At 42.2% G+C, this 25,336-nt stretch overlaps 1 protein-coding gene across 8 annotated transcripts in view; it reads left to right on the forward strand.

Moving 5' to 3' along the window:
• CEP350 (centrosomal protein 350) overlaps positions 1-24,445 on the forward strand; it is a 65,854-nt gene extending 41,409 nt beyond the window's left edge. For 6 of the 8 annotated variants that reach the window (XM_053391305.1, XM_053391310.1, XM_053391308.1 and 3 more), the window contains 14 exons: positions 1,218-1,364; positions 1,985-2,136; positions 6,406-6,528; positions 9,285-9,484; positions 12,858-13,036; positions 13,360-13,504; positions 14,005-14,165; positions 14,956-15,092; positions 15,363-15,445; positions 17,388-19,123; positions 19,537-19,938; positions 20,851-20,997; positions 22,348-22,470; positions 23,675-24,445. In XM_053391305.1, coding sequence (XP_053247280.1) covers positions 1,218-1,364; positions 1,985-2,136; positions 6,406-6,528; positions 9,285-9,484; positions 12,858-13,036; positions 13,360-13,504; positions 14,005-14,165; positions 14,956-15,092; positions 15,363-15,445; positions 17,388-19,123; positions 19,537-19,938; positions 20,851-20,997; positions 22,348-22,470; positions 23,675-23,839 — 3,900 coding nt within the window. In that variant the 3' untranslated portion in view covers positions 23,840-24,445. The remainder of the gene's footprint in view (positions 1-1,217; positions 1,365-1,984; positions 2,137-6,405; positions 6,529-9,284; positions 9,485-12,857; positions 13,037-13,359; positions 13,505-14,004; positions 14,166-14,955; positions 15,093-15,362; positions 15,446-17,387; positions 19,124-19,536; positions 19,939-20,850; positions 20,998-22,347; positions 22,471-23,674) is intronic. The other 2 variants (XM_053391307.1, XM_053391309.1) reach the window with 2 other exon arrangements.
• Positions 24,446-25,336: the final 891 nt, after the last annotated feature.

Here is a 25,336-nt window from a genome sequence, read left to right on the forward strand (position 1 = left end):
GGGGAATCCTTTAAATGCTTGAAGGGGAGCGGCAGCGGCACACTCCTTAGCTGAGCAGTTGAAAGATGCAGAGGGAGGAACTAGCTGTATTGGAGCTTCGCCAATGAAGCTTTTTCTCCCTCTGTGCAGTATGGGGGCAGAGTGGGATGGCGATATACCGCTGAGTGAAGCTGACATCACTGTCTGCTCCTCATAGCAGTCCTGGGCGATATATTGATATATCGCCCAGGCCTATTGTAAACTCCTTTGGGAATTTATTTTCGGCTAAAAAATTGGGAGACGGCGAATGTTTTAGACAGTTGCATATAAAAAACATTGCCCATACTTTAAATCTTTGAATCAGAAGCAGACATGATGTATGAGGAAAATGAGAGCGGATGAATGGAGAAAATGAGTATTGGAGGTGAGGTACTGAATTCAGAAAGGGGCAGAGGGGAGGAACAAAAACCATGGGAGAAAACGTAAGTTTCAACCAGTGCATTATAGAAAACACACTGGAATAGGACATTGCAGAGAGAAGGCAGGTCTATTTCAAGAGGGTTAGAGCCAGTGAAACAAAGGAAGTGGGAAGGAACATTGATTGACAGAAGAGAAGATGAGAAGATTGGCAGAAAAGCTGAGAAAGCTAATTATTAGAATAAAAAGCTTGTAACGAAAGCAAGAAGCATAAAGTAGTGATAGGGATGGGGGAAGGGGAGAGAGATGTGGTCCAAACTACAGGTGAAGACAGACATAAGGTAAAGGTAAAGGTACCCCTGCCCGTACGGGCCAGTCTTGACAGACTCTGGGGTTGTGCGCCCATCTCACTTAGAGGCCAGGGGCCAGTGCTGTCCGGAGACACTTCCGGGTCACGTGGCCAGCGTGACAAAGCTGCATCTGGCGAGCCAGCGCAGCACACGGAAACACCGTTTACCTTCCCGCCAGTAAGCGGTCCCTATTTATCTACTTGCGCCTGGGGGTGCTTTCGAACTGCTAGGTTGGCAGGCGCTGGGACCGAGCAACGGGAGCGCACCCCGCCGCGGGGATTCGAACCGCCGACCTTTCGATCGGCAAGCCCTAGGCGCTGAGGCTTTTACCCACAGCGCCACCCGCGTCCCCCTGAAGACAGACATACCAAGCAGCATAATGAGGAGCAGAAGTGAAAGGCTGAAGAGAGAAGCCTGCAAAAACATTACTGCTCTTTTTTTGTTTTGCTTTATTGTTCTTAACTCATAAAGGCAGAAATCAAGCGTCTTAAGGAAGCCAATAAGGCAGCCAGAAAGGAAAGGCAACTGATCCTTAAGCAGCAGGAAGAGATAGAGCGAATACGGCAAACCACTATGAAACTGCAGGAAAAACTGAAGTCTGCAGGGGAAAATAAACAGGTAAGCTTCACTGCAAGAGCTGGAAACATGCACCTGAGAGTTAGCCTGTTATTTTTATTTGTAGCACTGCAGTTCTCAAATTGAATGAAAAATAATTGAGACAAAAAAGAGGGGTATAGGTTTTTAAAATAAATAAGCTGGTCCTGAATACTTTATTGCTAACATTTATGCTTGAAAAAGACCAACCACACAACAGTGACTTCTAAAATAATAAGATCTGTTTTTGTTGCTGGAACTGCAGATTGTGCTCGTAGGTCTAGAATTTCTCAGTATAATTTCTGTCCCACCCTTCCTCCCCAAGGAGCTCAAGGTGGCAAACAGGTCCACAATTTAAAAATGAAAAAAGCAAAAACATACTGAAGCAGTTAAAACATTCTAAAAACAATTGCATCTAAAAGCATTTACAGTTAAAAATATTTTTCATCCAGTGATATTGGAGTTAATATTAAGATGCTGATCAAAGCGTATGTAAAATTGATAGAGGAAAATATTCCGTAAAAAATGCAAGGTACATGGATATATATATAGAGAGAGAATAGCTAGAGAAATATGTATAGATAATAGAAAATAGCTTTTTACATGTTGAATATCTATTTGGGTTTTTTTGTTTTTGGTCATAGGAGCATTTTAGTGAGGACGATGTAAAGCGAGCACGTTCTTCAACCCCGCTGCCATCAGATGCAGAAACATGGAGCCTCTCCTCTGTTTCCGGCTCTGAGACCAGTAGCATTATGCAGAAACTAAAGAAAATGCGCAGCCACATGGATGAAAAGTAACTATTGGTGGTTTTTTATTGATGAGATCAGTAACTGGTTATAAGGTTGGCTACTTCTTTGGGGTTTACTTTTGCTTCCTATAGCTGTAGTGTCATTTCAGTTTAGCTAGCCTCACTGGTGGCTTGGCATTGTCCATTGAACATATGAATGAATGTGAATATACAAAGTTGCCCTGCCATTTCGTCAAGTATCCCCTATTCCAGGTGTAGCCAACATGGTGCTCTACTGACGTTGCTGAACTCCAGCTCCCATAATCCTTTACCATTGGCGGTGCTGGGGCAGATGGGAGTTGTTGTTACTTTGTTCTTTTTATTTTATATCCTGCCCTTCTTCCCGCAGGAACCTGGGGTGGCAAACACAGCATTAATAAGACACTAAAAAACACACAAATAAACCCACAAACAGTTTTAAAACATTCTATAATAATAATAATAATAATAATTATTATTATTATTATTATTATTATTATTATTATTTATACCCCGCCCTCCCCAGCCAAGGCCGGGCTCAGAGCGGCTTACAAGCAATAATAAAAACATGTTAAATGATTACAACTTAAAAACAAAATTAAAACACAACATTAAAATATTGAAACATTAAAATATTCAAATGTAGCCTCATCGCAGGAGGAGAAGGAAAAGAAAAAAGAAAGAGAGGGAGGGAATCAAATTGGCTCCAAGCCAAAGGCCAGGCGGAACAACTCTGTCTTACAGGCCCTGCAGAAAGAAATCAGATCCTGCAGGGCCCTGGTCTCATGAGGCAGAGCGTTCCACCAGAGTTGAAAAGGCCCTGGCTCTGGTTGAAGCCAATCTAACGTCCTTAGGGCCCGGGACCACTAGGGTGTTGCTATTTATGGACCTTGAGGCTCTCCGTGGGGCATACCGGGAGAGGCGCTCCCGTAGGTACGAGGGTCCTAGGCCGTGAAGGGCTTTAAAGGTCAAAAGCAGCACCTTAAATCTGATCCTGTACTCCACCGGGAGCCAGTGCAGCTTGAAAAGCACTGGATGAATATGCTCCCATGGCAGAGACCCCGTGAGGTTTAAAACATTCTCAGTGAGTGATCTCAGGGTTTCCAGGAACAGTGTATTCTGATCAAATGCCTGGGTAAACACAAATATTTTTACATTTTCCCTGAAAGTCAGTAATGAGGGAGACAGACCTACCTGTCACAGAAAAAGCCCTGTCATGGGTCACCACCAGCTGAGCAGTCGCCAGTCTCAGCACAACCAACAGGTCCTCACCTGACAAATGTAGGATCTGAGATGGTTGATACTGAGGAAGCGGTTCTTTTGGATACTTGGTCCCCAAGCCATTCATGGCTTTAGTACTGACACCATGAATTTGACCTGGTTAGCTCACTGGCCACCTGGTGACACATTGTTCCATTGGGTTGCCCCACTTACCAGCCTAGCCACTGGATTCTTCACTAACTGCAGCCTCCAGACCATCTTCAGGGGCAGAACCACATTACAGCTGCCCAGACAGGAGTTCACCAGAGCGTGGACAACTGAGTCCTAGGCACTCCTAGCCACTTGAGGTTCCAGTGACAAGTTGGAATCCAGGAGTACTCCCAGACTATGAGCCTGCTCCTTCAGGAGGAGTGCAACCCATCCCAGGACAGTTAAGACACCTAATCCCCAAACAAAAGAACCACCCGCCTATAGCCCTTCAGTTTTGTTATCAGGATTCAGCATCAGTTTATTAGCCTGCATCCAGCCCTTCACTGCTTCCCACACACCAGTCGAACCAACACCTTCACAGTCTCTCCTGATTTAGATGGAATGGAGAGAGAGAGAAAATTGTGTGTCATCAGCATACTGATGGCACCATGCTCCATTTCCCAAGATGGCAGCTCTCAGCAATTTTATATGATGTTAAATAGCAAAAGAGACAAAATAAACCCTTGTGGCACCCCTTAGCCCAAAAGCCATGGAGCTAAGCAACATTCTCCTGGTACTACTATCTGATCATCATGTTGCAGGTAGGAGCAGAACCACTATAACAGTTTTTCCACCTCTCTGAGTCGCTGCAGAAGAACACATGGCCCACCACTGAGAGGCTAAGGTGAACCAACAGGGTTGCATTCCCCCCTGTCTCTCTCAGTCTGAGTGACTAAGGCTGTTTTGGTGCCGACCTGAAACCAGACTGGAATGGATCTAGATAATCTGCTTCCTCCGACAACATCTGGAGTCCAACAACATCTGCAGGGCACCACGTTAGCAATTGCTGGTCTGTTGTGATAGGTAACAAGAGACTGTCTAAAGTCCAGGGCAGGAAAATCTCTCTGACATCCCTTTTTGACTGGACGTGTTGCCCATTGAACTTGGGACCTCTTGCAGGCAGGATGCATGCTCTCCCACTGAGTTATACAAAGCATCCTCTATTGTTGAGAGTACACATCTTCTGCAGGGCTGCAGCTGTATAGATACATTACTTTAATGCGTAATGCTTGCTAGATAATGTGACATCTATCTCAATGCAGCTTGTAAAGAGGTGGTCTTTCTCTTCAGCTTTTGCTACCTCCAAACCAAATGTGACCTTTGAAGCTTAACCTCGAAGGCTCAAATTCATCAGGAGAACAATTCATGAAATAAGATGGTGCAGCTTGAGGTTGTGTGTTGGGTTGAGTACTTGCATTTAAAAAAAAAAAGATTATTTTATTTCTGTCGTATGTAGTATTAGGCATCTTCCCACTGGTGAGGACTTTAAACTGAAATACTGCCTTTCAGTCACAGTAAAATTTGTTTTTATTAGTTCTACGCAGGATTTAAATTCCCATGCGGGGCTTTGGGTGGGTGGGGCAGTTGCCAGGGTTTCCATAAATGCACTGGGGTTTGCCCTCATAGCTGCCTTCAAAAAGATGCCCCTGAACACCAGGATGTTGCCTGGCACCAGAGCCAGCAATAAGCCATGGCAGTTTGGAACTCTCCCCAAGACACACACTCTGACAGCTTTTGAACCTCCCCACCCCGGCTCTATTAGGGCCTGCTGTCCATGGAAAAAAGATGTTGGTTTCCAAAATGATGGAGGCACAGCGTGTTTCTTTTATGTTTAAAAGAAACATATATCTGGCATATTTCAAACTATTGCATTTTTTACACGTGCTTAATGGGAGAGTTCTTTAGTAAATTATTCTGCTAAATTACATAGAAGCTTATAGCATATTTACAGCAACAGGCAGCTTAGCCTCCTGTTTCATGTCTGGAATTGGCGAGTCTGTATGGAAAAGCAGAATATTTTGTAAATTGTCAAAGATGCCGACAAATTAGAGAATGATGCTCTTGGGCTTTCTGCAAAGCTAGGTTTTATCTGACAGTTTGTAGGATTCCTCCTCTAAGGAATTATCAGGGTCTATGTTTGGTTAGAGGAGAAATAAAAGACTTTGTCTGTAGTTTGCATGTGAACAGGAGCATGCTCTGTCAAAGAATTAACCCCTTGTGATCCTGCCATATTCAGCCCCTTGACATGGAGCCGTCCCAAACACAAGTGATACTTCATGTTGCTGTACCTTAGGGAGTTCTTACTGTGCATGTATAACTGATTAGTGCCTATGAATAGCATGACTTTTACCGTTTACCAACTTTCTCAGCCAGTGCTTTGTTTGGCTTTAACATTTTTGCCATGTAGACATTTTAGTAGAGATGATGTCCTGTTGCAGAGCAGTATTTGAAAAGGAAAGTGTGTGTGTGTGTGTGTGTGTGGAGTGTGAAATCCGAAGAATAAAACCAACTTCTAGTGAAAAATGGCAGCATACGAACTCTTCAACTGACATTAGTTTTCCACATCATTTTGAAGTTTTGCGCCAGCAGGTTCTGTGCATTGAAGTTGCAGCTTTTTTTCTTTTTATTTGGCATTCATTTGCTTAGCTTAGGGCAGTTAATTAGAGTTCTCATTAGTAGGAATGTGTCTACTAGCTAGAACATGGCTTGAAACCTTTGTTCAAATGATCAGAATAGCAAGCCTTTTAAAATTCAGTACTGAAATGGGTAGGTGGAATGTCTTCCTCTTATAAAAAATGGGGGGGAATCATAAAATGCAGCAAGAGTAAGATATGTTCCATAGTGTAGAAAGTGGCTGGCTTTTGACAGGGAATGAAGGGTTGTAGGTAATGCATGGTTACGTTCTGTTGCCTTTGGAGTCTTCTACTTGTGGAAAGACGATGTGTTTGACATTTAAGACCCATTTGTGCAAGATGCTCTCCTGCTCTCATTTTTCTGTCTGTTTCTTGCTATCTTGGCTTAAAACTCTTCCTCCTTATTTTGTAGACACTGCTCTCCTGTTCACTACTTCTTCTCTGTCTTTACGTCTCACCACTGGGCTTCTCTCAGTGTCTGTTTTCCCAACCTCCACCCCAAATTCCAGCTGTATATCTACAACCAATTGGTCAGGTAACGTTCTACCTTTTTAAGCGGTAGACTCTTTGATCGAGCATGCTCTGTTCAGTTTTACATGACTGGGAGGCTCTTCATGAATTGGACGGATTTTTCACAGCTCTTACCTGGTAATTCTGTAGATGTGACTGGCAGTCTCCTGCCTCTCTTAGTTACCCAATGCATAATTTAGTGATAGAGAACAATGGTTTAGGCAGAGATTCTGAGATTTAATTTATCTTTTAGCACCTACCTATCAGCTGAGATCACCAGTTTTGAGATTTTTAACTGTATATAAATAAAATATTATTCAGTTCAATTATTTGCTTTCATTAAGCTGTTCAGACTGATTTGAAAATAATGTTGGTGCCTTTTATTTGGCCACATGGGTTGAAATTTATCCTGCTCAAACTAAATTGCTTATAAATGAGCCTATAAATTAGGAATAATGATGCAATCTAACCAAATGTGTTTCTGTTTCCAGTAATTGCATCTTCCACCAAATATTTTCATGGTGGACTGCTTTTTAAAAGGCATGGATACTAGGATTAGCTGAGGGAGGTACAGCAAGCAAAGGTTGTTGACTTGCAAAAGCCATGTGGGAAACAGAGATACAGTATAGTTCTGGACTCTTTATTTCCTTGACACATGATGACTGCTTTGCCTAGCTCCTGTTCTTAGAGGGTTTTTAACCTTCACAGGATCCTTGCTGTTTCCAATATTTTCTCTCTAATTATGAGGTTCAGACTTACTATTTAAAAAAAATAAAATTAATGTGCCTTAGGTTTTTACTTAGCACAAGACTTTAAATTCATTTCTTTCTTGGTTGAGAGACATCAAAATGGAGAAAGCATGCTCCTTGGCACCAGATCCGCCTCCTGCTTCTAACTTGGAGAATAGAGACCAGTGGGATCATGAAACTTCCAGTGTAACAGAATGGAAAAAAATCAAATGATCAGAAGCAATCATCACCTCACTGTCTGTTGGGTTCTGACTTACGGACCTAAGCCTTTGGCATGTGGAACAATAAGCTTCCAATTAAAGCTTTGTCTGAACATCTCTATTTTAAACAGCAGGAGAACCCAAACCTAGACAACAGCGTAGGGCAATTGTTTAGGTACAGTGGTACCTCGCAAGCCGAATGCCTCGCAAGACGAAAAACTCGTAAGACGAAAGAGTTTTCCGTTTTTTGAGTCGCTTCGCAAGACGAAGTTCCCTATGGGCTTGCTTCGCAAGATGAAAACGTCTTGCGAGTTCTTGCGAGTTTGTTTCCTTTTTCTTAAAGCCGCTAAGTACCGTTAATAGCCGTGCTTCGCAAGACGATAAATCCGCAAGACGAAGAACCTCGCAGAACAAATTAATTTCGTCTTGCAAGGCACCACTGTATGCTTTTTTTAGCCCCCATGGAAAGTGTGGCTTCCATAAGCGGCTACTTGGCAATTGACACTGCTGTGGTTTTAGGTTATCTGACTTCTTCCCATAGGAGCCCAATTCCTAGCGACCAAGGTCCCTTTGCCCCCCCCCCGAAATATTTGAGGAGGCTGAGCCCCCCAGAGTTGATGGGCACTGCCATTCAAATGGTGTGCATGTGCCACGTCTTGTGATCGATTATGCCCCAATATTTTATTCACGTTGGCATCCGAGCATATACCTGAACATTTGGTTCTCCTTTGTCAAATTTCCTTATTCTGCTAAGGATAATTAGTGAATAGTCTCCCTAGGAGGAGATCCTCCCTTGTCACAGACTTCTGCTTCCTTTTGTAGTATATGAAACTTGAATATTTTGGTTTTGTTGCTTAGAACTTTCAAGAACTGCTAGGAAAGAAGTTCTGGAAATGTAATTGATATAGCTTTGTGTCAAGGTTCATTGGAAAGTCACAGTAATAATTACCTTTTAAATATCTACTTCTCAGCTTTCTAGAGCAGGTTTTTGCAAACTTCATTTTGTGCCCCATTTATCAGAGGATGATGTGGTCTGTCTCCAGGGGGCACCATTTATGCTACCATTAAACAGCAATTATTTATTTATACATACATACATACATACATACATACATACCACCATAGGGAGGTACTATTCAATTTTTTTTCTGCCACCAGGGTTTGGCTACTTTTGTGTTCACTATTTGTATTTCTTAAAGCCCTGTTCTCATGGTTGACAGTATTTCAGAAGAACTATTTGTTTCTTCAATCTCTTGTAACTTGGGGCAGTAGGAACATGTATGGCTTGGTAGAGATGTCTGCATTCCATCTCAACAGCTTTTTTCTGGAGGATTACATTGATGTTCTGGGCATAGAGTCTACTGCAGTTCCTGACACAGTTTGTTGATGAGATAGAAATCCTGAATTCTATAATTGTTTGCAAAGCATCCAGATATGGAGGTGAATTGCTGTACTGCTAGCAATGCAGTTATATTAAATTGTAAGCCTAGACTTACAATTATCTGTTGCTTCAAATAATCTAGAATTTATTTGTAACATTCTTAAATTCTGTGCTGCTCACTCTTTGTTCTGTTGAAAGATAAACCTGGATGGGAGCTTCCCCCCCCCCTTTATTTTTTAGGGCAGGTTTTAAAGTGACATGTATTAACTTCTGTTGCCTCTTCTTACTTTTTCATGTATTCTTGTTGTACTGAATTAGCAACCATGATACTAATTGAAATATTGATATCAAATAATGTACCTTAAGTCAAACATGTTAATGGAGGGTCAGGTACCTTGTCTCCTACACTTTGTGGCACTTGTAACCAATTTCTCACTGTTTTGTTTGCCAGGTTCTTGACAAAGCGAGAGCAAAAATTGATGAAGCGTCGCCAGCACGCTGAAGAACTGCTGGAATGGAAACGCCGCTTAGATGCAGAGGAAGAAGAGATACGTCAAATAGAGAAGCAAGCCCTGGCTGCCTGGGACGTGGAGCTGCTTAAAGCAAAAGTGAACAGAAAGGGGGCCGGAGACCAGAAATCTGATGCAAAAGGTACAAAAATGAGAGGGTGCTTTTGAGAAAGACCTTGATTGGGTTCTGATCATGGAGGAAAGACTCATGCAGTTGGCCCAAGTCACAGGAGCAAGATGATCCTTTCCTTCAACATGGAATTGCATCACAGTGGAGCAGCTCACACATCTCCCAGAGATAGATAGTCAGATCAAAGGGTTATGCCTAATCAAAATCAAATCAAATTTTATTAAACGGTCACAGACCAGATTAACTCGTACAGCTAGTCAGCAAAGCATAACACCGGAAAAAACAAAGGACAATTTCAATACAGATTAGGCCATAACAGCAATTTAAAATTAGACAGCATAAATAAAATTAAGTATTTGCCTTCGCCTGCATATTGGCATTGGAAAGCTCTTGTTTCCTGCGCCTAATAGCGGCTACACAGAATTTGGCAACATTAATCGTAATTTCAGGAACCTTATCTTCTACCAAGGCTCTCATACGTTGGAGTTCTGGTTCATTTTTAAGCTTTTGTAGAACTGGGGCAATAAGGGTCAGGCGTAGATCCTCGTAGTAACTACAGTGCAGCAATACATGCAGACTTGTTTCCACTTCCGATGAGCCACATGGGCAAACACGTGACTCATATGGTTTGCCCTCATATCTGCCTAGCAGCAGGGCAGAGGGCAGAACGTTAAATCTGGCCAGGGTAAAGGAGTGTCTGTACTTAGGTATTTGTAAATCAGCCAGATAATTTGCGCGTGAGAACCCTCAAATGGGTTATGCCCATTTCACATGATTATTAGACAGATTCTTCTTCTTCTTCTTTTTATGGGAGCCACCACTCAAAGGGAGGAGATCATCAGTTAAGCATTGGTTTAGCTGCTGTTTAATGGTTCTTGGTAGCTGTGTTTTTTTTCTGGAGGGGGAAGAATACTTGGTGCACTTGATATAGCCTTCTGTGCGGGTGGCGCTGTGGGTTAAACCACAGAGCCTAGGGCTTGCCGATCAGAAGGTCGGCGGTTCGAATCCCCGTGATGGGGTGAGCTCCCATTTCTCAGTCCCTGCTCCTGCCAACCTAGCAGTTTGAAAGCACAAAGTGCAAGTAGATAAATAGGTACCACTCTGGTGGGAAGTTAAACGGCGTTTCCGTGTGCTGCTCTGGTTTGCCAGAAGTGGCTTAGTCATGCTGGCCACATGACCCGGAAGCTGTACGCCGGCTCCCTTGGCCAATAAAGCGAGATGAGCGCTGCAACCCCAGAGTCGTCTTCAACTGGACCTAACAGTCAGGGGTCCCTTTACCTTTACCTTTTCTTGAATGGCTGATCTTGTCTTGAACTATTCCAGTTCATTGCATTTGGTGAAGAACTAATGTCAGTGCTTTGATCTGGCAGGATAAAGATGGTAACAATGACTTTTCTTCAACCACCTTTTCCTTTAAAAGAAATTGGGGGAAATTGAAATTGCACTCTGTGTGAAAAAATGAAACATTAAAATTCCAGTATCAGTCTAAATGGCCCCAAATGTAGTGAAAATTCATGATTAGCAGTACAGCAACTTTGTTTTTTCAGTGTTTGAAGGAAGGAGGTATATAACTATACTTTACTCTATTTTATTAAAAAAATTATTGGTTTTACATTTTAGTTTTACATTCAGACACAAAATACAATCATAAAGTGTAGAATTCTTTGAATTCTCAGACTTCCTTCCTTCCTTCCCTCTGTGGAATCCGCAAATAATCACTTTCCACTGCATATCATATTGTCATCTATTTGTCCATAAATACTCAACTTTATCCAAAGTTCTTTTTCACATTGTGAGTGTTCTTGCAATCCTGCTAATATTTTTAATTGTTTACAGTGTTCTCTCAAATAAGTTACAAATCCCCCCCTAGTCTTTATTAAAGTTTTTATCATCCTGGTTTCCGATTTCCCCCCAAACATTTTAGCCATTTTGGCATAGCCCATCAATTTTGTTATCGATTCCTCTCTTGTTGGAATCTTCTCTTCCTTCCATCTCTGGACTAAGAGTACCCGGGCTGCTGTAACTATTCCCTAGTCTTACCTCTTTTTCCTTTGGCTGACATCTCCAAGGAAAATAAATATGCATGAGTGGGATATCTGGAGCCTTTGCTTTTTGTCATTGTGGTTGTTGCATGCTTCACATAACATCACTGTATAGTGATGACCCTAGGGCTATCAAAAGCAACAATAAAACATTTGTAACATTTAACTGAATCATTGCCAGATACATCTCACTGGACAGCAATACCTCAGGCATCACCTCTCCCCATATGAACCAACCCAGACCCTGCAATCATTATCTGAAGTGCTTCTTTGTGTGCCTCCTCTGCAAAAAATTCAGAGGGCGGCAACACAAGAACAGGGGTTTTTTTCCTGCGGTGGCTCTCCGCTTGTGAAATGCTTTCCCCAGAGAGGCTCACCTGGTGCCTTTGTTACGCACCAGGCAAAAACATTCCTTTCCTCCCGCAACTTCAGCTAATTTAATAATCTATGGTCATTTAAAGTGGGGGGTGGGTATTGTTTTTGTCTGTTTCTATGGTATGTATTTTGTGCTTTTATATTGTAAATAGCCCCATAATCCTCAGAGGAAGGGTGGTGTAGGGATGGTGGTGGTGGTGGTGATGATGATAAATTACTACCGTATTTTTCGCACCATAGGACGCACCGGACAATAGGACGCACCTTGTTTTAGAGGGGGGAGAACAAGGGAAAAAAATTCTTCCGCTCTCTGCCCAGCGCCCCTTCAGCGAAGCGGCAGGAGACAGCTGCGCAGAGAGTGGGAGAATTTCCCCCCTCTTGTTTTCCCGCTCTAAAACAAGGTGCCGTTTAAGGTGCGTTCAGGCGGCTACCTTGGAAGGTTCCTTTCGACCTGCTCTTTGGGGCTGGCGGGGGGAAGCCCACCACCAGCCCCAAAGAGCAGGTCAGGGAGCAGCGGAAAGGCGCAGCGGAGAGGCTGCTGCCATAGTCACGCGTCACTTCTCCAGCCGGGAGAGGGTCGCGGGGGGCTGCTTTAGCTCCGCGCGCGCTCTCCCGGCTGGAGAGGTGATGCGCGGCTATGGAGGCTCCTGCCATAGCCGCGCGTTACCTCTCCAGCCAGGAGAGGGCCGCGGGGCTATGGTGTCTTCGCTCCAGAGGACGCACACACATTTCCCCTTCATTTTTGAAGGGGAAAAAGTGAGTCCTATAGAGCGAAAAATACGGTAATTACAATTGCTTGTTGTTCAGCTGTGCCTGTGATCTTTCTGTGAGGATTCATTAATTTTGTGTGTGTCCCTCACCTCAATAAAGAGGAATTCAATTTGTAGTCAGAACATTTGTATCATCTCTGTATGTGAAGGTGGCGGTAGTTATTGCTCTACTGACTCTACTCTGCTATCTTTCCCCAGAAATAGCCAGTGAAGATGAGTCTTCAGTGCCACCATGTTCTCACCTGAATAATGAAAGTTCTGTCCCTGAAGAACTGGGCAGTGTCACTGCTGAGAATTGCCCATCAAAGATCTCTGAGGACCAAGAGCAGTTGGAAAGCCTGGATCACAAACCTACTGAAGAAATGGTTTATAAACACGTTAGTGAGCTTGTTTATCACTGTACTAAAACCATGTTGCACCGTGACTAAATATTGCATATAGTTTATTTTCTTCTTGGAAGAAAAAATAGCATTAATATTTTGATTTCAGCAACTTGTAGTATATCTAATTATAGCTGCAGATGGAATTATCCTAAAAGTTCACAGATGCTTAGCAGTTTGCTGTGACTAAAGAACTATGGCCAGAGAATGTTTTCCATACTTGTAATTGGTCTGTTGAAAATGATTATCAGGATGCATGTTTCCCACCCACCTCCCGTGTGAATTTTACAAGCAGATTACTTTCTTCCCTCTTTGAATAGTCTCCATCCAAAAGCAGCACATCCCTGTCAAAGCAAGAATCTAGCAAAGGAACCCAGAGAACTGCGGAGCAGCTAAACTTATCTACAATATCCCAAGATGTATCTTACTGTTGGTCCGATGAATCTTTTTCCATGACTCAGTCAGGTACGTATTAGAGCTTCGGGATTCCTATCTTGTTTTTCAAGCATAAGTCACACTCAACATTTAGGCATTAATATTTCTTTCTTGCTGGGGAAAGTACATATTGATTGTTTCCATTTAGGAAGCTTGTTCACTAGAGTAAGTGTCAATGTCAGTTCTCAACACTCCCCACCCCCCTTGGGGCTTTTTGGACTGAATCTTTAAAAAATAGGTGTGAAGGTACGTAAGCTTGAAAAAGCTCTGAGTTCTACCAAAATTCCATTGATGAAATCAACATTACCTGGGTGCCTAACTGCACTTTGCTTCATTGATATATCAACAGGTTTGTGAAGATTGCTACATTAAATATTAGCTTACTCATGCATCACCATCAAACTAGGTGGAACTTAATAGCACGAGCAAACTAGAGAAGGCCCTGACTCAAAAATCAATCAATTAGTAAAGCAGTAAAAAAAGTAGTACTACGCATTTGTCTCTGAAATTATGAAAACTTTCCTTATCAGAAACTGCATCTGATCAAAGTGATGTGGAAGGCCGGATTCAGGCTCTGAAGGATAAGTTACGGAAGAGAAAGTCTGTTGTTTACCAGCTGAAAAAGGAGCGGAAGAAGAGGTACAAGGAGAGGCTGAGGGCCCAAGAGGCCAGTTTGATCAAGCAGTTAGAGGTAAGGATAACTTGAAAGAGGTGTTTTAAATAGTCATGGAATCTATAAGAAAAATCATTCTCTCCTCCAGCTTGGTAGCAATGGTGCCACTATTTCCATGTTTCCTTTTAAAATGCACAATTTTAAAATAGTAATCACAGCTTAAAGGTTGCAGTTTTCAAAGATTCTATAGTCTTAGTGGTGCTGACAAATAGGGAAGAATAATGCTCTTCTGAGGTACAGTTTAGTTAATATGCAAAAGCTATTTGTAAAAAATAAATTATTTTCAGTTATAGCATGCTGTATTGGCATATGTTCAGTAAAACTGTCAAGGTAAACTTAACGTATTTTTCGCTCCATGAGACACACCTGACCATAAGACACAACTAGTTTTTAGAGGAGGAGAACAAGGGAAAAAAATATTCGGAACGAAACAGTGGATGTATGATTTTTGTGGTTCATGTTGTGGCCACAGACATATGATTTGACAGTGAGTTTGGGGTAGCCCAATGCAAAAATCCTGAGAATCCATGTGGATCTGTGCTTTGTAACCACATTTTTGTGCCATTGCATGATCTGCTTTTCGCCCCTGGGCAATTCGGCTCCAGGGACCATGCATTCGCTCCATAAGACGCATAGACATTTCCCCTTGCTTTTTAGGAAGGAAAAAGTGTGTCTTAAGGAGTGAAAAATACGGTAATTAAAATGGAGCAAAGAGAATTTTCACAAGAATCTCATCCTCTGTTTCTATTTGTTCACTCATTTTCAAAGTAAGAATTAAAGTTCTCAGACTTTCCTCACCTATTCCCAGACTTATGATGAATTCATCAAGAAGACTGAAGCAGAACTGAGTAGGGATCTGGAGGCAACGTCTCCTGCAAAGCCTCAAATTAAAACCCCGTCTTCACCGACTGAGAAACCAAAGCTCAAGTCATCTTCACTGACTAGGTAATACAGTTGCCTTTCTAAGTGTATGCCATTGTATATCTCAAAAAAAGTTTATATCTCTTCCGGATACGAAAGTTAAATTTGTTTGTTGTAGCACACTGAGTTGGAGATTAAAACTTATGGGGAGATCGATTTATTTTTTTTTAAAATGCCCTGGCCTAGATAGCAAGTTTTGGCCAGGTTTTTTTTTACCATGTTTCTTTAGTGACTTTAGCATATCGCACTCTCACATACCATAATGGCTGTTGGTTTCCCTTTTTTTTTTTAAAGGTCAGAACCAACAAAAAGTTGGAAATCGATAACTGATTCTGAACGTCCCAGAGGGTCCTTGGAGTCCATTGCAGAGCATGTTGGTACGTAGCTTGAAAAACAAATGCTTGCTGATCTTGTCTCTGCCGAAACCTTCCTGGATATTTGCCATATGCAAACTGTATGAGGGGTGTTGTGGGTAAACTATATCCAAGATGAATGATTCTTCCTTCTTTGGGGCTATAGTTTTTGAAAGTAATGTCAGTTCAATCAACACTTCCCCCAGTAATTAATTGTAACAGTTTCTTGACTACAGCCTTGGAACAAGGAGGTACAATTTTGGAAACTGTTTCATGCTGAAAGTATGAATTTCAGGAATATAGTTTATATTGGTATCAAAGTACTGCACATATTTCCTAGTGTTTTTCACCCCTTCTCTGTGTGCGCTGTGTCTTTTCATTTTTCTGTACTTCTTTAAAGTTGAAACGAGACTGTATTAGAAAGGGTGCACAATACTAAAATAGCAATTAAAACTTTTCTACGCACAAAAAGGATTTTAAAAAGTCAGTTGCTTCAACCCTTTCTCTTCCTTTTTAAAAATGCCAATTTGAGATTGAAATCAAAGAGATACCAGATAAAAACGGTTAAATTTGGTTTAAATTTGTCCCAGAGGACTCTCCCCAGGCCGCGTCCCCTGTCACCAGGCCATGTTCCTCACTGTCCCTGTTCTGCCTGCCCCTTGAGTGCTTTTGCTTGGCTGGAATGTGTCCTTGAACTGTGATCAATGCCCTTGCTTGCCTGCCTGGATGCAGGTGGTGGAGATACAGACGTCTTCGTGTGTGTCTGTATGTATGTAACCCTTCGATGTTTGCGTGGCTGGAATGTAGCCGGCTTTACAAAGGCTAGGGTCGCTAGGATTCTCCACCCACTTTTGCTTTTGGCCCCATTCACCACTGACACGTTGCTCCAGAAAGTTGCTCATGAGGGAATACAGCCCTTGAAAAGGATTCCTCGCCCCCTGTTTAAAATATTCCATTCCTTCCTGTGAATGGAACAGGGCTCTCCTTCCTCGCTCCTTCACTCTGGAATTCTCACTGCTCTTACCCCAAATCTGCTGCTGAGCGTTAGGGACCCCCTGGAACAGTGTGGGATCTGGTATGAGAGACTGCAGATAGGGATGGGAGCTAGAGGAAGCCATTTTGTTGTGACTGGAAGAGCCACTTCGGATTCAAATCAATATATGTTTGGCACTGTAAGATAAAACTACAAAACCGTATTAAGGATTCTTAATACAGGGATATGACTGTAGCTATGTGTAGTCTCTGTTGGTCCTCAAAAATGGGGAAAGCACCAGGGGCAGGAAAAGAAACAGGAAGAAAACTTAGGTGCTTGAAGAAACATTTCCGCCCTCAGTGGTTTAAGAACTTGGTGGAAATTGCTGTAGAAAATGTGCTCCTGAGGAGGAATTTATTCTAGAAATAAATCTGTCTTCAACTATGTAGAGGCTTTTCCTTGTTTTTTCCTGCATTGCATTGTACCTCCCAAGTTAATTTCTCTCATTCATACTCTCTCTCTTTCAACACCATGAATGTAAGCCAGAAAAATGCAGATGATTAGCGTTTCATAATGTATCTTGATACAACCTGTTACCTATTATGTTCCTAAATGATAGTTTTCACTGTGTTGGAGTTGTGAACCTCCCATTTTCTCTGTCCAACTCTATTGCCCTTTTAGTGAAACATTAGCCTTTTAAAGTATCTGCGAAAAGTTTTACATATATATTTCTTTAGTTGGATATAGTGCTGTTCTTAACTGATATGTTGTTAAGCCCCTCTGGGTTATTTTGTAAGGAAGTTGGGACGTACATTTTTAAAATAAATGAAAAACTACATGACTGCACAGTTGTTTAGCCCGGCTATCAAGGATTACACTTTTTCATTAGAACACAAGCATTATTGACTTAACTGCTTTAATAAGGTTAAATTGCAAATGTTATACAAAATGATGTAAGCCATTCATGTCTTTATTCCCACCTCCACCCTCCAGATGCTGCTTCTCCTGAGAAATCCGTGTCTGCATACACCAAAAAATTCATTGAAGCAGAAATTCAGACCGAAGAGCACTCCCGAACACTATACTCAGTTGTGCAGTCCCCAAGAATATCTAGAGCAGAACCTGGTGGTTCATTGGACAGTTTGGCTTCATCATCTCTCTTCAAAGACTTAGGAGACTTAAGCAAAACATCCCACGTGTCACAGGACAGGTTTGAAGATGCAGAGAGTTATGATTCTATTGTTTCCACTATTAGATCTGTGATACAAGAGGAAATTGAATCTGTAAAATCAGAAGAATCAGAGGCAGAGGTTTCTCAGGAGGTTTCTGAAAGATGTGATGCTTATAAATTTAACAAAGAGCCGAAGAGTTCACCTCCGGCTTCCCTAAAGACAGATGTATGTCCTGAGGCTGAGCTGTTGGAAAATAATCAGATTGAGTTGGCTTTTGTAGGTGTTGAGAGAAAAACTGAGATGCCAAAGGAAACTAACAAGGATGATAAAAGTGCCTTATCGATCAAATCTTCTCCTACGTTGAGCAAGGAGCTGCTGAAAGGAGATGCCTTGGTTTCAGAAAAGATTTCCATTTGCAAAGAGCCAGCATATTCAAATGATTTTGAAGTGTCTTCCTCAGGAACAGAGATGTCAAAAGATGAGACATCTCTTACTGAATATTATAAGGATGATTTTGACACATTTACATTGTCCCCTGAAAAAGACTCTAGGTCACAGGGGGAGAAATCTTGCTATACAAAAACTCCTAGGAGTAGTATTGAAAGTGACGACGAAGTAAGTGAATGTCTCAGTGACAAGTCTTCGTCTGTGGCTGGCAGTGTTCATTCAGAGAGATTATTAGAACTGAAGTCACCCACAGAATTTATGAAAAGTAGGGAACGCAGTGATGTGGAAGAGGAACCTTCTCATGTTGATTCATCACTTTGGGTTTCCATTTCCAAGACAGAAGAAGAAACCATTTTGAGAGGTTTCAACATTGGTGACAGAGTTCTTGTGAGTAATATCCAGCCAGGTACACTGAGATTCAAGGGCTTGACAGAGTTTGCTAAAGGCTTTTGGGCTGGTGTAGAGTTGGACAAGCCTGAAGGAAATAATAATGGCACTTACAATGGCGTTCAATATTTTAATTGTAAGGAAAAACATGGTATTTTTGCTCCCCCACAAAAAATTTCTCGTATTTTGGAAAGTTCCAATAATTTCATGGACACAGCTGAAAACTCTTTATGCAAACAAGAGCTAAATCACCACAAAGTGGATCAAAATGAAAAAGAGAATCTTGAAGAGGAGAGCAAAGGAAGAAACCTAAGTAAGAAATGTCCCCAGAATAGTTCTCCAAGAGATGCATCTGCCGTAGAGGACTCACCTGCAGCTGAAGATTGTATAACATTTGCCTCTCCACTCCTGGACTTGCTGACGAAAGAAAGAATCCAATTAGAAGCACAACTTAGAGTCCCATCCCAAAAGGAGGAAGAACAGATAGAGCAAAAGAAAAGAGTTGGCTTGCTGGCCGATAGCCTCCTGCAGGCTTTTGTGAAAGACACAGTTCATGAATTGCAGCAAATCGGGAAGGTCAAGAATGAGAAAATCCAGTCTAGCAATCAAGACCTCTGTTCTGTCCAAGAGAAAAGATTGGGAGCTAATGACCTGCAGAGCACTTTAATTTCTGAACTGGATGATGGCGAAGAAGTTTATTCTCCAGATATGTATCCCAGGGCTGTAAGTACAGTCAATCTCTATTGGGGAGGGGGAAAAACTTCTGCAGAGAGCTCTGCAAAACTCTTTCCAAATCTTTTCACCTTTCATTTCAAGCTCTGGTTGTGGAGCAGACTTTTGAAGCATATGTGATTTTGACAAAAGGATGGGGCAACCCAGCTATCAGTCATGTGGCATCATAGTGACATAATATGATAGGTGGATTACCTGTCAAAGTATGCCCACAGGTTCCAGCCCCTACAGCTAAAAAAGTTCTCTACTTCCAGTCTAGCCATTAAGTCTTATGACTGATGGATGGAATGGGGCTTATCTGGGCTGATGCCTACTAGATTCCACTGTGTATCAAAATGTGGCATACACTATAGGTGAAAACCACTACTGTTCTGAGTCGCAACCACTTTCTTCTTATTCTACAGGAAAGCCCTGTGTGTTGTGCCAGTGGTCAGGAAGAGCTTGCCAAGAGGCTGGCAGAACTGGAGCTTAGCCGGGAGTTCCTGGATTTATCGGACGATGAGCAAGATTGGTTTGAAGAAGACTTTGGCTTGAGTTCTCAAAAACTCGTTCAGAAGGAAGCAGAGGACTTGGCTGTGCCGTCTGAAACAGAGCCCCCAAAAGTGCCTTCCAAGCCATGTGAAGAGCTCTTGGCTGTCCCACACACTGCAGAAGAGGTGGAAGAGCTGGTGCATGCAGCAGCTGAAGAATTATGGAAGTGCAAAAAGCTGGGGCACAAGATTCAGGCTTTCAGGCTCCCCAGAGACCTGAGCGATTCCCCCAGAGATGATGACATTGAAGCTGTTAGTGAACAGATCTATAAACAGGTACATCAAGGGAGACAGTTGGGATTGTTGCTCTCAGATCCATGTGAAAAAATTTCTTAGGAATCCTTTGGAAAAGAAGGAATGTGCTTTATTTAGCTTTATTTAGTTAGTTATAATAATAATAATAATTTATTATTTATACCCCGCCCATCTGGCTGGGCCTCCCCAGCCACTCTGGGCGGCTTCCATAAAAACCAAAAATACAGTAAAATATCACACGTTAAAAACTTCCCTGAACAGGGCTGCCTTAAGATGTCTTCTGAATGTCAGGTAGTTGTTTATCTCTTTGACATCTGCTGGAAGGGCGTTCCACAGGGCGGGCGCCACTACCGAGAAGGCCCTCTGCCTGGTTCCCTGTAGCTTTGCTTCTCGCAATGAGGGAACCGCCAGAAGGCCCTCGGCGCTGGACCTCAGCGTCCGGGCAGAATGATGGGGGTGGAGACGCTCCTTCAGGTATACTGGACCGAGGCCGTTTAGGGCTTTAAAGGTCAGCACCAACAGTTAATACATCTATCTCACCTCCCCTCTAAGAAGTTCCAGGCAGCTTCTCCTTCCTGCCCCAATTTTATATTTACAACAACCTGTGATTAAGGTGAAAGGCAGGAAGTAGCCGAAGGTCACCCCCAGAGCTTATATGACCTAATGGAGATTTGAATACAGCTCTTCTGGGCCTTAGTCCAACACAAAGTTAGGGGGTGCATGCAGGGGGTTTGTGTGGGTGTGCAACAAGAGAGGGACCATTAGAAAGTAATTCTAGAAGTTGTACCTCATCAGGAAGATTCACCTTCCACATTGAGAGACATGCACCAGAATAGCTGTGGTCACTATGCAGGTGTAATTATAAACCACAGATAGTCCTGGAGAATACACCATCTGAAGCTATTTTTATTCTACATTCTTCTGTTTACCAAGGCTGTGTTTGACTTAACAAGAGAGATTTTTGAAGAGATCTTTGCAGAAGATCCCAGTATTAACCAACCCATATGGATGAAATCCTGCAGAATTATTACTGGTTATTTCCATCGAGTAAAAGATCCAAATGATCTAGAGGAGATCAAGGTAAGAATGAAGCTGTTAATTTCATTTAGGGACTTGGCACACTTCATCTGTAAGCCAAAAAAAGTTGTATAGAAATAGCTTATAATTTTATCTAGAATTTTAAAAAACAAGCCATGACTTAGTATAAACTTTCCTAAGTGTGACCCTCTCCATTTGCCAGTTTGCACCTATTCCCCATACAGTGCTTATTATCTTTTAGTTATAGCAAGAAGACTTAAGCTCTACCATGAATACATGACTGCTCTGACCTGTATTCTGGGATGTAAAAGTGATGAGCTTTGTGGTTCACAAATAAGTTTATAATAGTTACTGCTGTAGTTAGGTATCAAGTTGCTTTATTGTAATTGAACTAGCACAATTCTGAGGGTCCTTCCTTTCCCCCCCCCCCAGGTGCGGGGCTGGGGAAGCCCGAGCTTCCCCCGACCCCAGCCCTCAGAACAGGCAACTCTCCGCAAGGCGCGGGAGCCCGGCGCCGGGCTCCCACGCCTTGCGGAGAGCTGTGCAAAGTCTGGGCGCGCTGAGCTCAGCGCGCCCAGGCTTCAGCATGCAGGCAACTCCCTGCAAGCCGCGGGAGCCCAGCGCCGGGCTCCCATGCCTTGCGGAGAGCTGCGCGAAGCTTGGAGAGCAAGAGGGGTCGGTGCGCACCGACCCCTCTCGCTCTCCAGGCTTCAGCGAAAGCCTGCATTCACCCCATAGGACGCACACACATTTCCCCTTCATTTTTGGAGGGGAAAAAGTGCGTCCTATAGAGGGCGAAAAATACGGTACTCTTTTTTTTTTTTAAAGAATATTTATTAAATTTTCCAATTTTTTAAACAAACAAACAAACAAAACAAACAAACATTAAACACAGGCATAAAATTCATAAACCATACTTTTAAATAACAAATTTCTCAGACCTCCTCATACTTCTCCTTCTTGTATCCCAATTAAGATTATTTGTTCAGCAAATCCTTCATTTAAAGCATTACAGCTTATAACATTACCTTATTTTTCAAACCCTTTCTTTTCCCCATCTATGTTCTTATATATTATTGCAGCTAGAAACCTCTCAATTTCAATCCAACACCGAAAAATACGGTACTCTTGTCACCTCTTAAGATGACTATTCATAGTGAATAGGATTTTACTATGTTTAACTACTATATAAACCGACAACACATTTTCAGAATTTTCACAAGAATGACCAAGGAAACATGTTATATCTTCTATTGTACATCCCATACCCAGCAGTACAAAATTCTTCATTGGATATCTTCCACCTATGAATTGTGTTGGTAGCGAGGATTCTGTGAATAGGATATATTTCTTTCAAATATATTTACCTCATTCTTATATACTTTACCCTAGTGTTTCATAACAACGGAGGTGCTAAGACTTTTAAGTTTAAAGAAGGAGTCGAACCACAAAACAGACTGGCAGAAAATGATGAAATTTGGACGCAAGAAACGTGACAGAGTGGATCATATACTGGTCAGTAGATATTTTTAAAATTAGTTGCTGAAACATTTACTGGATAGCTATCAAAGGACAGGGAGTTCATCTGCTTATCAATAAAATAATTAGCCCTTCTGTTCTTACACTGAAACTCATGGACATGCTCCAACCAAAATGGAGCACATTAAAAACCCATTAGACTGTAATGGCTTAATGGAATCTACTAACTCCAGAGCAGAGCCTTTGCTTTGTATTAACTTCGTGAGTAGCAAGAACCCAGTGCTTACTATTTGGGGCTGCCTTGCTAAACCAAGCCAAAAATTGTTGTCATCAGCTTTGTCTTCCTTCCATCCTGCCTTGATGGAGACAAGCACTTTCATTCAATAGCAGCCAAGGAAAACACACACACACACACACACTGCTATTTCCGGCAGGAAAAAGAGGTGGGGAATACACCAGATTCACCAGATACTTGATGGCAGTGTTCAGAACACCCATCACTGTGCAGAAGCCAGCAAAATCACAGCCACCCTTTCCTGCTCCAAAATAGAAAAGTGTTGGGGGTTTGGGCCCTACATGTTTAAAACGATCCAAGTGTCTTCGCCACAAAGCTAGCTACCAAGCTACTTTCAGCCTTCCTTTCAAGGAAGGGGGAAGAGAGAGGATTCCCATGCAGCTCTTGGGACAATTCTCAACCATCTCTTAACTTGGATGTTAGAAGGAAGGCACTCTGTCCAGAGTAAATACTGAAGCCTGGCAGGGAATTTTATTTGACTTGTGAGAGTAGAATGGGTGCTGGCGGTGATGTAAGAGTTTGGAGTTTTACTTCATCTTAAATGGGCATATACAGTATATACTCAGTCATGCTGTCATTTCATTGTATTGCACAGTATGGGTGGAGCTTAAAATCACTGCCAATTGTCAAGGCAGACATAACAGTGGAGGCTGGGGTATAACACTACAACTGGCCTGAAGCCCTAGTGTGGAGTGAGTGTAGTCACTGGCAAGCCCAGGTTATTGCAATATTTTCAAGTTTGCTTTTAAGCTGTTATATAAATGATGGCTATATTATGTTGTTCATAATAAAACACTTGTGTTGATTTCCTGAAGCCTGTTCTAAGGTGGGAGGAAGCAAAGGTAGCTGCAGGCTTTTACAAGAATGTGCTTATTCTAAATATGTATACAGATTTGTATTTAATAGTAGGAATTTTCTCTCCCTCTGCCCCCTCTAAATTCTAAGACACAGGAGTTGCATGAGGAAGAAGCGCAATGGGTGAACTATGATGAAGATGAGCTGCAGGTGAAGATGCAACTGGCAGATGGAATTTTTGATGCCTTACTTAAAGACACTGTTGATATCCTTCACCAGATTAATGAAAAACACAAGAAGCTGCTGCCTGTCTGACACAGAATATTTTTTTCAATAGCAATATGGTTTTACATCTCCCCCTTTAATAAATTGGAGTTATTAAAATGAAAAACCATGTTTACTATTTAGTTTCCATTGCTGGATGTCTCCTGCTCTAACCCAGTTAGAACCTCCATGAGTGCTTCCCCAAAAATCACTCACAGGGGTCTAACTGGGTTAGAGCACGAGATACCCATCAGTGGAAACTAAATAGTAAACATTGTTCTTCATTTTAATAACTCCAATTTATTAAAGGGGGAGATGTAAAACCATATAGTACTCCAGTGACAGAAGCTATATTTTACTTGGATGTACTGAGCTGAGCTGCAGAACCAGTTTGACATGGTTATTTACACACACGCTTCGTATCTGTTATGAAGCGTGTGTGTACGTGTCTGTGTAAATAACCTGTCAGACTGGTTCCCAGGCCAATTTCTGCTACCAATCACACCTGCAGCTCAGCAGATTATAATTGCAACCTTAACATTCTGTAAACTGTAAGATATCCAGGGTAGTCCCTGTGTATACCAGTGTAAATATGTTTGTTAATTTGAGATGTACTTTAAGAGAATAAAAACTGTAAATAAACTGGTTTATAAATTATCCAAAAAAAAAATCTCTTTTTGAAACGTGATCCTAATTCTCTCTCTGTATATGTGTATCTTGCTCTACTCTATTTATATATATATATATATATATATATATATATATATATATATATATATATATATATAAAGGTAAAGGTACCCCTGCCCGTACGGGCCAGTCTTGACAGACTCTAGGGTTGTGCGCTCATCTCACTCTAGAGGCCGGGAGCCAGTGCTGTCCGCAGACACTTCCGGGTCACGTGGCCAGCATGACGAAGCTGCTCTGGCGAACCGGCACCAGAGCAGCACACGGAACGCTGTTTACCTTCCCGCTAGAAAGCGGTACCTATTTATCTACTTGCACTTAAGGGTGCTTTCGAACTGCTAGGTGGGCAGGAGCTGGGACCGAAAGACGGGAGCTCACCCCACCGCGGGGATTCGAACCACCGACCATGCGATCGGCAAGTCCTAGGCGCTGAGGTTTTACCCACAGCGCCACCTGCGTCCCTTCATATATATATAATACACACACACACACATTTTTGTGCCATTTATGCATATTATATTCACATCTAAAAATGATCTTTAAAAATTCACAGTAACCTCCCAGGGCTTCTGAGGTGACTTTAAAGGAAGACAAAACAACAACACAATTTTAATTTGTGTTCAGCCTGAGACACAAATCTGAGAAAAATGAGGGGTTGAGAGAGCCACGAAATGGAAAAACTCTTTCCCCCACGCTGCCCCTCTACTGTGAGGCCCTGGACATGAGAGTAACAGCTACTTGGAAGGAAGCTACACAGCATTCAGCCAAGAGACAGGCTCAGCACCACCACAAACCTTTCCGAGTCAGTCACCTCAAGCGGCACTCTGGGAGGAGCGGCAGATTTGCACCTGGCGTCTGCTC

Source organism: Podarcis raffonei, chromosome 6 (assembly GCF_027172205.1).
Source record: "Podarcis raffonei isolate rPodRaf1 chromosome 6, rPodRaf1.pri, whole genome shotgun sequence".
Classification (NCBI taxonomy): Eukaryota; Metazoa; Chordata; class Lepidosauria; order Squamata; family Lacertidae; genus Podarcis; species Podarcis raffonei.